Consider the following 13,893-nt stretch of genomic DNA (forward strand, 5'->3'; position numbering starts at 1 on the left):
TGCATGGGTTTTCTCAGGGATCTGTTTTCCACCCATACTCCAAAGACGTACAGGTTTGTAGACAAATTGACTTGGTATAATTGTAAATTGTCCCTAATGTGTTGGATAGCTTTAGAGTGCAGGGATCGCTGGTTAGCATGGACTCGGTCGGCCGAAGGGCCTGTTTCTGCGCTGCATCTCCAAACTAGATATTTTGGCTGCAGTGGATTGTTGTATCAATGTAAGCATTTGCAGGAACCTTGCTGCATATTAAGTGACTGACACGACTTCAATAATATCCCCACTTCAAAATCAGTTGCACTGCGAAGATGTAGTTCTATATACAGTATTAAGCCTTTCCTGAAAGACAACTGTCCTGCTCTTAGTGCTCCTTACTAAGTCAATTTTGCATTAAATCCCCTCTCAGATTGAGCACAAAATCCATGACATTTTGATACACTCCTATGAGACAAATTACTTTTGGAGCAAAATATTGGAGCTGTTCCAACTATCAACCAAAATCAAATGAATCGGCAGTTACCTCCTTGCTGTTTTAAAGCAGTTATAAAACATCAATATTACTAAATAGGTAAATTAAGATGGCATTTTTGAATACTAATTGTTGAATACTAACATCCTTCAATGGTATTTCACTTAAATGATATTGAGGCAAAAGTGTTTTGGCGTCAATGATCACAAAGTGTTATCAGGCGTTTTTTCCCCCATAAAGTTCAAACACAATGTATTCATCCACATTTGTCCCTCTAATTGGTTTGTCAAACCTCTAGGATTTCAAAGGACTTTCTGGGATTTAAACAACGCAGCAAGAAAACCTGGAAGAGAATAACAGCACTTAGCAAAATGATTGATTGATATTCAAGAATCACCAAACAGACTAATGAAAATTGGTATGGGGAAGCAGTGTGCTTACAGATGAAAAAACTGCTGGAAATCTGAAACTGAAACCGCTGGAAACACTCAGCAGTTCAGGTAGCATCCATAGAAAGAGAAATGGAGTTAATATTTCAAGTCAGCAACCCGATGCCAGATCTCATCCTGGTGCATTCTCCAAATTATTACTTTTATTTTTCTTTCCCAGTTCTGATGAAGAGTCATCAGCCTAAATGCTATCATACAGAGTTCAAGGGGATGGACGTAAGGTAGTTAGAGACAGGCTAACATTCCTGGTATGTGGCGGATAAAAGATGCTGATTGTACTCCACAACATCAAAAAACTTCAATGTAAAAGTCACTGGAGACACTAATGTTTGTTAAAGTTTGTTCTAACTGAAACCCAGTTAACATAGTGTAAAAATGAGACACGCACTGAGACAACCGAGATAGTTAAAAAATAAATCAATTTACTGGTAAAGCTTATTAACAGACATACATTCTATCCAATTTAAATGAACTTTTAGTTTGTAAACGTTTATGTTATTACAATACCTTGTAACTATATTCATGAAAAGTGTGTTGTTATCATGGATTTAGTGATAACAAACCATAGAATTATCACCATTGATCTGTATTGTTTTATGGTGTGCAGAGCAAAGCACAATGAAGAACATATACAGCATAACTTAGGTACCCCATTAAAAATATTGCTTTAACTAGTATTAGTAAAATCAGGTCAAAGACTGCAAATTTTTCTTTCCCCTTTTCCATCACACCGCCCGCTGCTCAAATATAAAATACAATTAATTACACTCGGCAAGTAGTAGAACAGTTTGAAAGTACTTTAAAGTTTAGTTGTCCATTCTCTTCATTTACAGGAATCCTTCATGTACTAAATTACTTATAAAACTCAAGCCTAAATGAAAGATGCAGTGTACTTGTCCCTTTATAATTCACACAGGAATGCAGTCATCAGTCAACGTCCATGGTGGACACACACCTCATGTTTAGCTTTTATAGTGAGTTGTTTTTTTTCGGACCAGTTGGCAACTGACTCTCTGACAATCAGAGAATTAGGAAAGTTGAATGTACACTCTTATGTTGAATTGAAATTCATAATCCACTTCGCAATAGGTGTCTGCCCCAAATATTTAGTGAACAGAGTTTAAAAACTCAGCCAGAAAAAATGTTCAAGCAATGTTTTGAAGATCTTGATGCGAAATTGTCCTGCTATTCAGTTCTTTATCCTAGTGACTGATCTACAAATTCAGTTTAATTTAATTTTTATTTTATACATATGACTAATAAAAATCTATCATCTGCTTGAACTTTCTTTATGATGAGCTTAAAACTAATCATGTGAAGAAAAGTCTCACCCAAAGTCAATTATGTTCACAGCCAATGCTATCTATCATGAGTAACTGAAAACTGATTCTGAGGTTCATCTTAGGTCTGAGAAACAAGACTCAAATCAGCAGTGTGAGGCTCAACTTTGAAGTCTTGTGGGGTCATGGCATCTCCTACACACAGTGCAACAATTCTTGCTGATTTTGAGAAAAACGATTTTGGTCCTAGCTCCAAGATGACACCCAAGTAACTTGAGCTTCCACCATGTCTTCAGATCCAAGACATGAACAATAGCTCGGGTTTTATTTGAATGCTCCAGTGAGAAAAATAATGTTCTGACTAAATTTGAATGTGATAATGAAGAGAGTTCTAGGTGCAAAGGGACACTTTAATTAAAAAAAAATACAATGATTCTTTCCAGTGAGATATCGATTTCCATCCATTTCAAATTTCCTTATCATGCTTAAGAGACAGAGAACACAAGTTTTTAAAAATATACAGATTGCTTCTACTTGTCATGGTGAGGGCATGTAACAGTGTTTTCCTGAACTCAACCAAATTTAAGTTGCAATGTTTGTCGATGGATTTTGCTAACACAGACTTGCCAGCTGCTATTGCCGCTTTCCAGACTTGCCTAATTTGGACGCACTAGCTCAAAGCTTCCTAGAATACAGCGATTCAGCTCCAGCAGCAAAATGGCACAAGAATACCACCATGGAGATATCTCTTCTCAGAAATTCATCCGATTGCCTTTGACAGGTGGGAAATTCCTACCCCTCCCAGCCCAAAGCTTTGCCAGCTGCCAAAGACATCAGGATTTCTAAAATGTTCCTGATTGTTGTTATGTTTTAGACCTATTAAGAATGGAAAAATGTTAAAAAAAGGGAAACTCAATTAAAAACAAACACCTTTAAATAAAAGCATTAGTCAAACCAAAAATAATTTAAAAGGAAACCTATATATTTTTCCCTCAATCACCATTGAGCTCACTGGGGACCTGTGCCAAGTCTATCCTGGTACAGGATCCACAAGCTAATTCAGTGAATCAGGGCAAAATACAACACCGGCACTTCATCCATAGGTAATCCAGCAATGGACAAATTAGGAAAGATGCAGTGACAGGTTTTGCTAAGTTCAGGTCTTTTGCATTTGGCATTTATCAGCAAAATCCAACTGTGATATTCCACACAATTTGCTTATGAAGCAGCCACTGACGTGCATTGAATATCAGCTTCAGTTTGGTTAATACCCAGGACGCTGCATTCAATAGGTCTCTATTTGCACCAAATTACCGGGCAAGAGAACTATTGTGACATTCATTGGCTGGATTGGTGTACATCAGTAGCCACTTGGCTGAAAGCTGGAACATATACCAAACTTGCTTAAACTAAATAAACCCGAGACAAGGACTGGAAGGAGGCAGGGAACAGAGAGTCATCACAGAGGTCCTGAACCCTTTTAAGAGAGGAAGCAGGGAACTACAAATGATTGAGAAAAAATATTTCTGCAGTCAAAAGCGAATATGCTTTGATAAAACACGCTGAGTTCCTGAATGCTTGGAGAAAATCATTACAGGTTTGAAAGATTCCATTTTATATTGAATGATGCCTTGCTTTGAAGATACATTCGATTAATGTAAAGCTTCAGTCTCTGCACCAGAAAACCTCTCACTCCGCAAACTACCAAGCTGTGTTATAGAAACAGACACAGTTAAATCCGACAACGCTCGAAAGGCTGATTGTCATATTCAGACGAAAATTGGTCTCTCTTCTTGCTTTCCACATATTGTAGCATCACCCAAACCTGAATGATAATTGCACAATAAGATTCTTTGCAATTCATGATGAACATAAGTTTCTTGTGAACACAATTAATGATGAACACAAGTTTCAGCAGGATAGCTGAAACTTGTGTTTACATCAATTGTAACAAATTTTAGATTTAGAATAACTTATCTCATTACACTGTAATAAATCATCTTCCCGGTTCCAGAGGTGATCTTTTCTTCACTCAAAAGCTATCAATCTTGAATGCTCCCCCTGTGTCATTGAATTGAGAGATATGGGCTGATGGCCTAAATCTGAGAAAATGCAAACTGCTAAGTTACCCTTACAATCTGAAGAGCATACACCACATTTCTGCCTAAACTGAATTCACACCTGTGGTGCTTTTTGATATCATGAAAGAATAATGAAATGTACCCTGCACTACTGGCCAACACTGCAGAAAAGTGCTTTAATGTAAGACTGCATCCAAGTCAAATCAGACACCAAAATGCATTAGGAACTAATTTGACACAATGTTATCACTGAAGTCTGGATGAGGAATTTTCAGAGAATAAAGATATTGCAGAATGTGGGAAGATATAGCATGATTTTTTAACTAAAATGCCAGAAAGTATGAACATGCCTACCAGAATTTAGAGGAATAGAAATATGACTTCTCCTTATGTACAACATTTACCAAAGCCTGTGATATGAGATAGAATCCTGAAGAAATGTTTTCACCATAATATGTACAAGCCCATAATTGTATCCGAACTAGAAAAAAAAGTTTGGCAGTAACAATGAACTGGTCTTTGTTAGTTTTCTCTACAGTAAAGATAACCAAATGTAATGTAACTAAATTTAAATTTGCTACATCTCAGTAGGCCCAGGCATATGAACAATACAAACAATGAACAGAAGCAGCGAGAATAATTGATCTTTTTTAAATACAGATAAGCATATTTGTCATTTAAAATGTAAACATCTTCATTGTTTTTATTCTCTCCATTTTGCATGTGGCTATTAGGCTGAACCTAGCATTCCCAAACAAATGATAATGGCCAAAACCAGAATGGGCACCCCTTTAAGGAAACAAATACTGCATCAGTCCCTGCACACAGCAATAGTGGTTGTTTAAAAACAAATGATTGAAGAAATTCCCTTTATCCATTACCTCGAGGGGTGGTCCCATTGAAAGGCTTTTTGCTGAAACAAATAGTTTTTGTTACCAAATTATGTCTGAATATTGCCAACATGAGGAACAGGGTCAAGTCACATGCAATAATGCACACTGAAGTTTTTAAATATTTCCGATTAACTGCATCAATTTACTCTACAGCTTATTAAGGCATCTCAGAACCAAGTCTGGCTGTTTTTACTCATAATGTGAGTTATCTACTATAGGTCTGAATGCATTAAAACATTTCTGATGTTTAAAACATATTCCTTATTACTCACAATACAAAGATCACGACATTGAGTACAGTCGACCTCAGCATGGCATATGGGCTAAGCATTACACCAAATAGAAGATGTGTCTTCCATGCAGGCAGAAAGGCAAACAAAGTAAAATATACTATCTTCAAGTAGGCCTGTATGGACAACACTTCTCTTACATGATTCAACAGCATTTTGTTGAGCTTCTCTGACACCTGCAAAAATTTTAAATATTCCAAATAACTAGCTTTAATGACCAAATCCAGCAAGTACTTAATCTTGCCAAAAATGATCGAGCACAAACTAGTTATCTTAACCGAGTACATATATGCCTTGATTTTGCAAAGTTCAAAAAAACTTGGCAGCTATGCCAATCCAAATGCATACACTTTAAAACAAAAACCATAGCCTAGATTATGTAATAAAATTGCCTTGATTCTAAAAGAGGTCAACTGTGTGATTATTTTTTGTTTTTAAACCTTCTATGAATGAGGTCAAATATGTAATCATCTTTTTTAAAACCTTCTTCAATTCAGTTATTATGGAAACAACATACAATTATGAACAAAATGGTTCAGGGATACAAAAATATACATCATAAACTATCCCTCCCAAATACCTCCTCACTATGTCACGGACACTGATGGGTCCATTTAAAAAAAAAGAGCAAAATAGTTGTTAGTGTGGCCCTGCTGTGCCAAAGATGAACCAATGCTCAAAGCTTCCATCAAAAACTGAGTAACAATTTCCAATAAACCATGTAAAGAACGACGTTGGTAAATGATTGAAAAGTAGTATCCACGCACAAATAAAATAGCTTTGACCGGCTTCTCAGCAAGAACAATGATTCAAATTGGGACTTAATTAGGCATTTGCCTTGGCACTCTAAAATACAAATTAAAACTATTTACCAAAAACTAAAATTCTGAAAGGGTAAATAAAAACCATGCAAATAGCAACTTGCATTTTGTACAACGGAAAATAACTATAATTGCAGTCTCCAAAACTGCAGCCTTCCTCCAAGCAATCAGGACATTTAAAAACATTTGCACAGCTTCGACATGCACAAAAATATTAGATTCACAAGCAATATTAACATTTCACATTATGAACGATTTGGAAATGAAGCAACTTATGGAATGAAACCATAAGAAACAATATTCTCTGAGGTGTGGTTGGCAAATCATGTTGATTGATGAGGAAGCCACTGATTATCCATTGGTCTGCGCAGAAGCTCCTCCACATGTCTGGCAACGTCCATTGTATCATCCAGGTCAAAATCGCCATCAGGATCAAGCATGCTGTCTGGGCTGAATAAAAGTTCATGAAATATTATTGATTTTGAGTAGGGCTATATTATTTGTAAAAATAATTTTATTTCTGCTACATTTTCTGAATGCATCTTTGGGAACAGAATCTAAAAGAATAAATTGTGCATTTCTTTGTGCATTCAAAATCAATGATACTAATAACTTGCATTTATATGCTTAATTGTGGGCAATGCCCAGTGTCACTTTACAAACACTAAAAATATAAGCGGATACTAGGCCAAATCAGATGAAGGGAAGGTGGAAAAAAAAGTTAAAGCAAGTTGTCTTTGGTCAGGCACAACCCATGTCTTCGTTCTTCAGAATAGTTAGCTGCAGGAAATAATGCCTGATGTGATTGAAGATATTGACTGGATGTCGGTCAAACTATCTGGTCTCTCAGAGGTAGTGGATTGGTTGACTGAAATGGGGATGGAGATTGCAAATGGGTTTTACAATTTTCCAATCATCTCTATATACTGCAGAGTGCCAGAGAAAAGGCAAATTGGGAAGCATGATATCCTTAGTAACTACAGGCAGGTCATCTTAATCTGATTGAAGCAAACTTTGCACAACAATCACAAGAAAGTAGTGATCACTTGGAGAAGTTTGAATGAATAAAACATGGATTTGTTAAAGAACGACTGTGTTTGACAAACCTGAACGATTTTTTTTTGAAGTATTAGAGAAGGTTGATGAAGGGACGTCATCTATGTGGATTTTCAGAAGGCGCTTAACAAAGTTCTAGATCAAAGGCTGGAGGATGTTAAACAGTTGAGTTCTCCACAGGTCAGTACCTGGACCATAAACTGACCTGCCTGCAGTTGCTGGGGATGTCAAACTTCCCCTTTTTCCTGTCCTCTGGCACCTTCCCTGTATGTGGGCAGGATTGGGAAAAGTATATCAAGCCCTGTGCAATCTCCACCCTATTTTACTTTATTAACAACTTGGGTGTGGATGTGCTAAATAATGTTGCAATACTGCAGATGGCACCAAACTTGGCAAACTGTAAGTTTGGTTATAGAATGCAAAAGGACACAGATAGGTTACAAAAACAGACAGCACCAAATGTAGAGAATTAGTATACTTATTAGAATTAGTATAGAAAGGACAAGCGAAGATAATACAGAGTAATTGGGACATTTCTATAAGCTGTGTAAGAACAGAGGGGTCTAGATGTTTGTGCACGTTGGACAATCTGAGGTACATATACGCAAAAGGCTACCAGTAGGAAAGCTCTCGTTAGGTTATTTGTTTTACTTTGATCATTCAGTACGATTAACTAAATAATCATAGTGAAGAAAAATATAAGGGATCCAGAACTTTGCAGAGAGAGTTTAAAAATAGGGTGGCTATATTGATTTGTTATAAAACACTGGTTAAGCCATACAGGGTCTCCCAAATTCTGCTCATTGTCCTGAAAGGATGTAATGGTGCTAGAGGGTGCAAAACAGATTTAGTCTGATATAACAGTTGATGCAAGGTTAGAATGGATGAGAGTTTGTTCCTACTGGAGTAACAGGGACTACAATGAGATTTGAGAGTGGGCAAGTGCTTAATGACATGTTAAACTGAGTGATTGAGAGGTTATAAAACATTCCATGGCATAGTGATATCAAATTGATAATCTCCAATTTGTGGGTATTCACTGAAATAAATTAGTTTGCTTCCTACTTGGCTTATACAAGGCTTGATTTGCAAACGGTCTTATATTATTACTTTATATTTTTAAACATCTATTTTTTGCATGATATTGCTTGATTTAATATACTATGTTGCACGTGAATTGGAAGACTGGGTTTTTATGATTTGAAATAAGGCAACTTTCCATTCAGCTGTAATAGTGGATTTGATGCTCACGGAGTGAACAACGTGCAGAGGGAAGTCACAGCACGGGTCTGTTGTTTGTGAATTTCTCCAATGCAAAAATCCAAGCGAAAGGGCAGTTTCGAACGGGGCAGCAAGAATATAATTCATGAACACGTCAGACACTTTTCTTGAAACAGTTGAAGTGATTATAAATGACTGTTTAATCCTGTAATTCATTGTTTTATGTTAAAGGAATATTGGAATTTTAATATTTGCCATTATGTTACTCATATACAGTGCCCTCCATAATGTTTGGGATCACATCATTTTTTAATTTGCCTCTGCACTCCACAATTTGAGATTTGTAATGGAAAAAATCACATGTGGTTGAAGATTTTAATACATCTTTTAGACCATTTTTATACATTTTGGTTTCACCATGTAGAAATTACAGCAGTGTTTATACATAGTCCCCCCATTTCAGGGCACCATAATGTTTGGGACACAGCAATGTCATGTAAATGAAAGAAGTCATGTTTAGTATTTTGTTGCATATCCTTTCCATGCAATGACTGCTTGAAGCCTGCGACTCGTGGACATCACCAGTTGCTGGATATCTTCTCTGGTGATGCTCTGTCAGGCCTGTATTGCAGCTATCTTTGGCGTGCTTGTTTTAGGGGCTAGTCTCCTTCAGTTTTCTCTTCAGCATGTAAAAGGCATGCTCAATTGGGTTCAGATCGGGTGATTGACTTAGTCACTCAAGAATTGACCATTTTTTAGCTTTGAAAAATTCCTTTGTTGATTTAGCAGTATGTTTGGGATCATTGTCTTGTTGTAGAATGAATCACTGGCCAATGAGTTTTGAGGCATTTGTTTGAACTTGAGCAGATAGGATGAGTCTATACACTTCAAAATTCATTATGCTACTACCATCAGCAGTTGTATCATCAATGAAGATAATTGATTATCTCTCCTTGGCAAAGTGCGTGGTCCCTGCATGCTTCAAAAGATCCATCATTGTACCGGTGCCAAAGAATGCCTCTCCAGTGTGTTTAAATGACTACCGACCAGTGGCCCTCACCTCTGTTGTCATGAAATGCTTCGAGAGACTAATCAAGAAGCACATCTGTGCCCTCCTTCCTCGCAACATGAACCCACTACAGTTCGCATACCGTCCGAACAGGTCCACGGATGATGCGGTCTCCCAGGTTCTGCACACCACTCTCTCTCATCTGGACAGCCGGGGGGCTATGTGAGGATGCTGTTCATTGACTTTGGTTCAGCTTTTAACACAATAGTCCCCAGCAGACTGGCTGAGAAGCTGCTGGAACTGGGGCTTAGCACCCTTCTGTGTGCCTGGGTCCTGGACTTTCTCACCGCCAGGCCCCAAGTGGTCAGGATGGGGAACACACATCTAGCTCCCTCACCCTGAACATAGGATCCCCCCAGGGTTGCGTCCTTAGCCCCCTACTGTACTCCCTGTACGCACATGATTGTGGGGCCAGGTTCAGCTCAAACTCCATCATCAAGTTTGCTGATGACACTGTGGTGGTGGGCCGGATCTCCGACAACGATGAGAAGGCCTACCGGGAGGAGGTGGCTGATCTGGCACTCTGGTGTCAGGACAATAGCCTCCTCTTGAATGTCACTAAAACTAAGGAGCTGATTGTGGACTTTAGAAGGGCTAAACATCCAAGGACGTACACGCCACTGGAGATAAATGGGTCTACTGTGGATAGGGTGAGCAGTTTTAAATACTTGGGAGTCCACATTACAGAGGATCTGACATGGGCAACGCACATTGCCGCACTGGTGGGTAAGGCAAAGCAGCGCCTTTACCACCTTAGACAGCAGAGGAAATTCAGAGTGTCTCTGGGGATCCTTCATTGCTTCTACTCTGGGGCTGTAGAGAGCATCCTGTCCGGCAACATTACAGTCTGGTTTGGGAACAGCTCTGCCCAGGACAGGATGGCCCTGCAGAGAGTAGTGCGTTCGGCAGAACGCACCATGGGAACTACACTCGTCCTCCTGCAGGACCTATACATCAGGAGGTGCAGATCCAGAGCAAGCAAGATCATGAGGGACCCCTGCCACCCCAGCAACGGACTGTTCCAGATGCTACGGTCAGGCAAACGCCTCCGCTGTCACGCTGTGAAAACGGAGAGGATGAGACGGAGTTTCTTCCCACAGGCCATCAGGACCGTTAACTTTTATAACTCCAGGGACTACATTTTGTCTTCTCTATATTAACATATTAACTTTATTTATATGCTGTAACTGTAATTCTTTTTTGTGCACAATCCGCAGGCATTGCCACTTTCATTTCACTGCACATCGTGTGTGTGTATGTGACAAATAAACTAAACTTGAACTTGAATTGAGCCATACCTTTAGCAGCCATCATGCCCAGGCCATAACACCCCCACCACCATGTTTTGCAGATGAGGTGGTATGCTTTAGATCTTGGGCAGTTCCTTCTCTCCTCCATACTTTGCTCTTGCCATCACTGATGTAAGTTAATCTTCGTCTCATCTGACCACAAGACCTTTTTCCAGAACTGTGATTGCTCTTTTAAATACTTATTGGCAAACTGTAACCTAGCCATCACTTTTTTGCGGCTAAAAAGTGGTTTGTATCTTGCAGTGTAGCATCTGTATTTCTGTTCACGAAGTCTTCTGCGGACAGTGGTTATCAACAAATCCACACATGACTCCTGAAGAATGTTTCTGATCTGCCAGACAGGTTTTGGGGGATTTTTCTTTATTAAAGAGAGAATTCTTCTGTCATCAGCTGTGGAGGTCTTCCTGGGCTTGCCAGTTCCTTTGTGATTAGTAAGCTCACCAGTGCTCTCTTTCTGCTTAATGACATTCCAAACAGTTGATTTTAGTAAACCTAATTTTTGGCTGATGTCTTTAACAGTTTTATTCTTGTTTCTCAGTCTCATAATGGCTTCTTTGACTTTCATTGGCACAACCTTGCTCTCTTATACCTGCATTAAGGAGGCAATTAAACACACCTGAGCAATTACAAACACCTCTGAGACCATGTGTCCCAAACATTATGGTGTCCTAATGGGGGGGGGGGGGGGGGAAGTATGTATAAACACAGCTGTAATTTTTCTATTACAAATCTTAAATTGTGGAGTACTGAGGAAATAAATACATGATGGGTCTTTGTCCCAAACATTATGGAGGGCACTGTATAAATAGAAATATTACTTTTTTCGTGGCCTATATGGCATGTGGTTCCACCTGCACTTCCAAGTGAATTTGAAACAAAAATACACGTTGTAAGCTTGAAGTGAAACCATCAAATACATTTCTTTATGCCATAAACATTAGATCAAAATAGGCATTTTTTCTGTTACATGTGGGATCTCTTTAATTATCTGTATCAATGGTGCTAAAGTGGAGAAAGTCAAATGCTTCGTTCCTAGTTGTATCACCAACAATTTGCACTGGTCCAACATCAGTGACAGTACAGCCAAGAAAGCACACCAATGTCATAAATTCCTCAAAAGATAAAGGAAATTCAGCACGTCTCCCACCAATTTGTACAGATGCACAATAGAATGACATAAACTATCTTTGCAATTGGGAAACCATTTGGCAAATGGGTTACAATTCACCAAATGCTTTTCCATGAGAGTTACTCATAAAGTCAAGCTGATCATAAACCGGTACAAGATGGGAGACAACTTGCTTAAAGAAGTTGATCACCACCCATACCTGGGAGTTGAACTCACATCTGGCCTAGCCTGGAACAGACACATCTGGCCTAGCCTGGAACAGACACATAAACCAGATTGCCACAAGAGCAAACAGAACTTTGGGCCTTCTCCGGAGAAATGTATCCGGTTGTGACAAACCAACAAAGGAGGTAGCGTACAAAACACTTGGCCGCCCACTGTTGGAATATTGCCAGACAATATGGGACCCTCACCAGAAAAATAACATTGACACCCTTGACAAGGTTCAGAGGCTTGCAGCACGGTTTGTTTGTGACGACTACTCAAGACAGTCAAGCGTTTCCGATATGTTAAATCGCCTTGGCTGGGAGTCGCTCGAGTCAAGATGCACCAAGCCCGCTAATGTACTGTCTACAAGAGACTCATGGCATCATCCCCAGTAACATGTTTCACTTCATTCAATCCAATACCCAGAAATTTACAAGACAGTCCTCAGATCACTTCATTTATACTAGAATTAGAGGAAACAAAAATAGCTACCTATAGTCATTATATCCATGGACTATCCCAGAGTGGAACATCCTTCCCGACACCACAGTATTTGCTCTCGCTGGCAGTCTGTTTGTCCTTTGTCCTTTTTGTTTGTGTGTTGGTGGTGTGGTGTTTTGTTTTGGTTGTGTATGTGGGGGTGGGGGTGGGGGTGGTGAGGGTGGGTGGGTATGTGGGGGGGGGGGGGTGTGGGTGGGGGAAATCTTTCTTTTTTTTTTTAGGTCTCTTCCGCGGGGCCTTCCATCGCCCGGCGCGGCTTGGCCGCGGGACTGAACAGCGCCCGGGGCGGCTCGGCCGCGGGGCCTTCAATCGCCCGGTGCGGTGCGGCCGCGGGACACCATTCTGCTTTAGTTAAACATTTTGTTCAAGATGGCCGCGCCGTTGTGTTTGGCTGCCTGCCTGCCACTGTATGTTTCTTTTTCTTTTTTTTCCTAATCAGATGTGCAGCACTTTGGTCAACGTGGGTTGTTTTTAAATGTGCTATACAAATAAAATTGACTTGACTTGACTTGACCAGATGTGCACCATCTTTGTCACTCTTCAAGTCACAGCTTGACAACTTGGACATGGATCATCGCACCAAACTTGCCCACATAAAAATCTAAATAACCCTTTTGCAATCAGTACCCACGCGAGCGAAACCTGCATGAGATAGCCCAGGTGTTGGCGGTTGTGCAGTAGAAAGCAGAAAAGCAGAAAAAGAAAGCATCCTAGGCAGATGCATCACGGCTTGCTATGGCAACTGCTCTGCCGAGGACAGCAAGAAATTGCAAAGAGCTGTAAACACAACCCAGACTACCACACAAACCATTCTCCCCCCATTGATTCCATCTGTACTTCACGCTGTGTCGGGAAAGTAACCAACATGATCGCTCCCTTGTCTTTCGCTCTTCTCCCCACTCCGGTTGGGCAGAAGATACCAAAGTTTGCAAGCACATACCACCAAATTCAAGATCAGCTACTTCCTCACTGTTATCAGACTCTTGAGTGGATCTCTCATATACTAGGGATGAATTCTCGATCTTCCAATCAACCTCATTGCGCCTGCACCTTTTTTAAATCTGCACTTTTTTTTGGCACTCACGGCAATAATAAACCAATACCAATATGCCCTAAA

The 13,893-nt window shown here is 39.7% G+C and overlaps 1 protein-coding gene across 6 annotated transcripts in view; it reads right to left on the minus strand.

The window, feature by feature from the left end:
• Positions 1-1,318: 1,318 nt before the first annotated feature.
• LOC144607750 (signal transducer and activator of transcription 5B-like) overlaps positions 1,319-13,893 on the minus strand; it is a 97,509-nt gene continuing 84,934 nt past the window's right edge. For 5 of the 6 annotated variants that reach the window (XM_078424793.1, XM_078424790.1, XM_078424789.1 and 2 more), the window contains one exon: positions 1,319-6,733. In XM_078424793.1, coding sequence (XP_078280919.1) covers positions 6,607-6,733 — 127 coding nt within the window. In that variant the 3' untranslated portion in view covers positions 1,319-6,606. Of the gene's footprint in view, positions 6,734-7,519; positions 7,604-13,893 lie in introns of those variants that run through there. The other variant, XM_078424794.1, reaches the window with a different exon arrangement.

The sequence above is a fragment of the Rhinoraja longicauda genome, chromosome 29, assembly GCF_053455715.1.
Source record: "Rhinoraja longicauda isolate Sanriku21f chromosome 29, sRhiLon1.1, whole genome shotgun sequence".
Taxonomy (NCBI): Eukaryota; Metazoa; Chordata; class Chondrichthyes; order Rajiformes; family Arhynchobatidae; genus Rhinoraja; species Rhinoraja longicauda.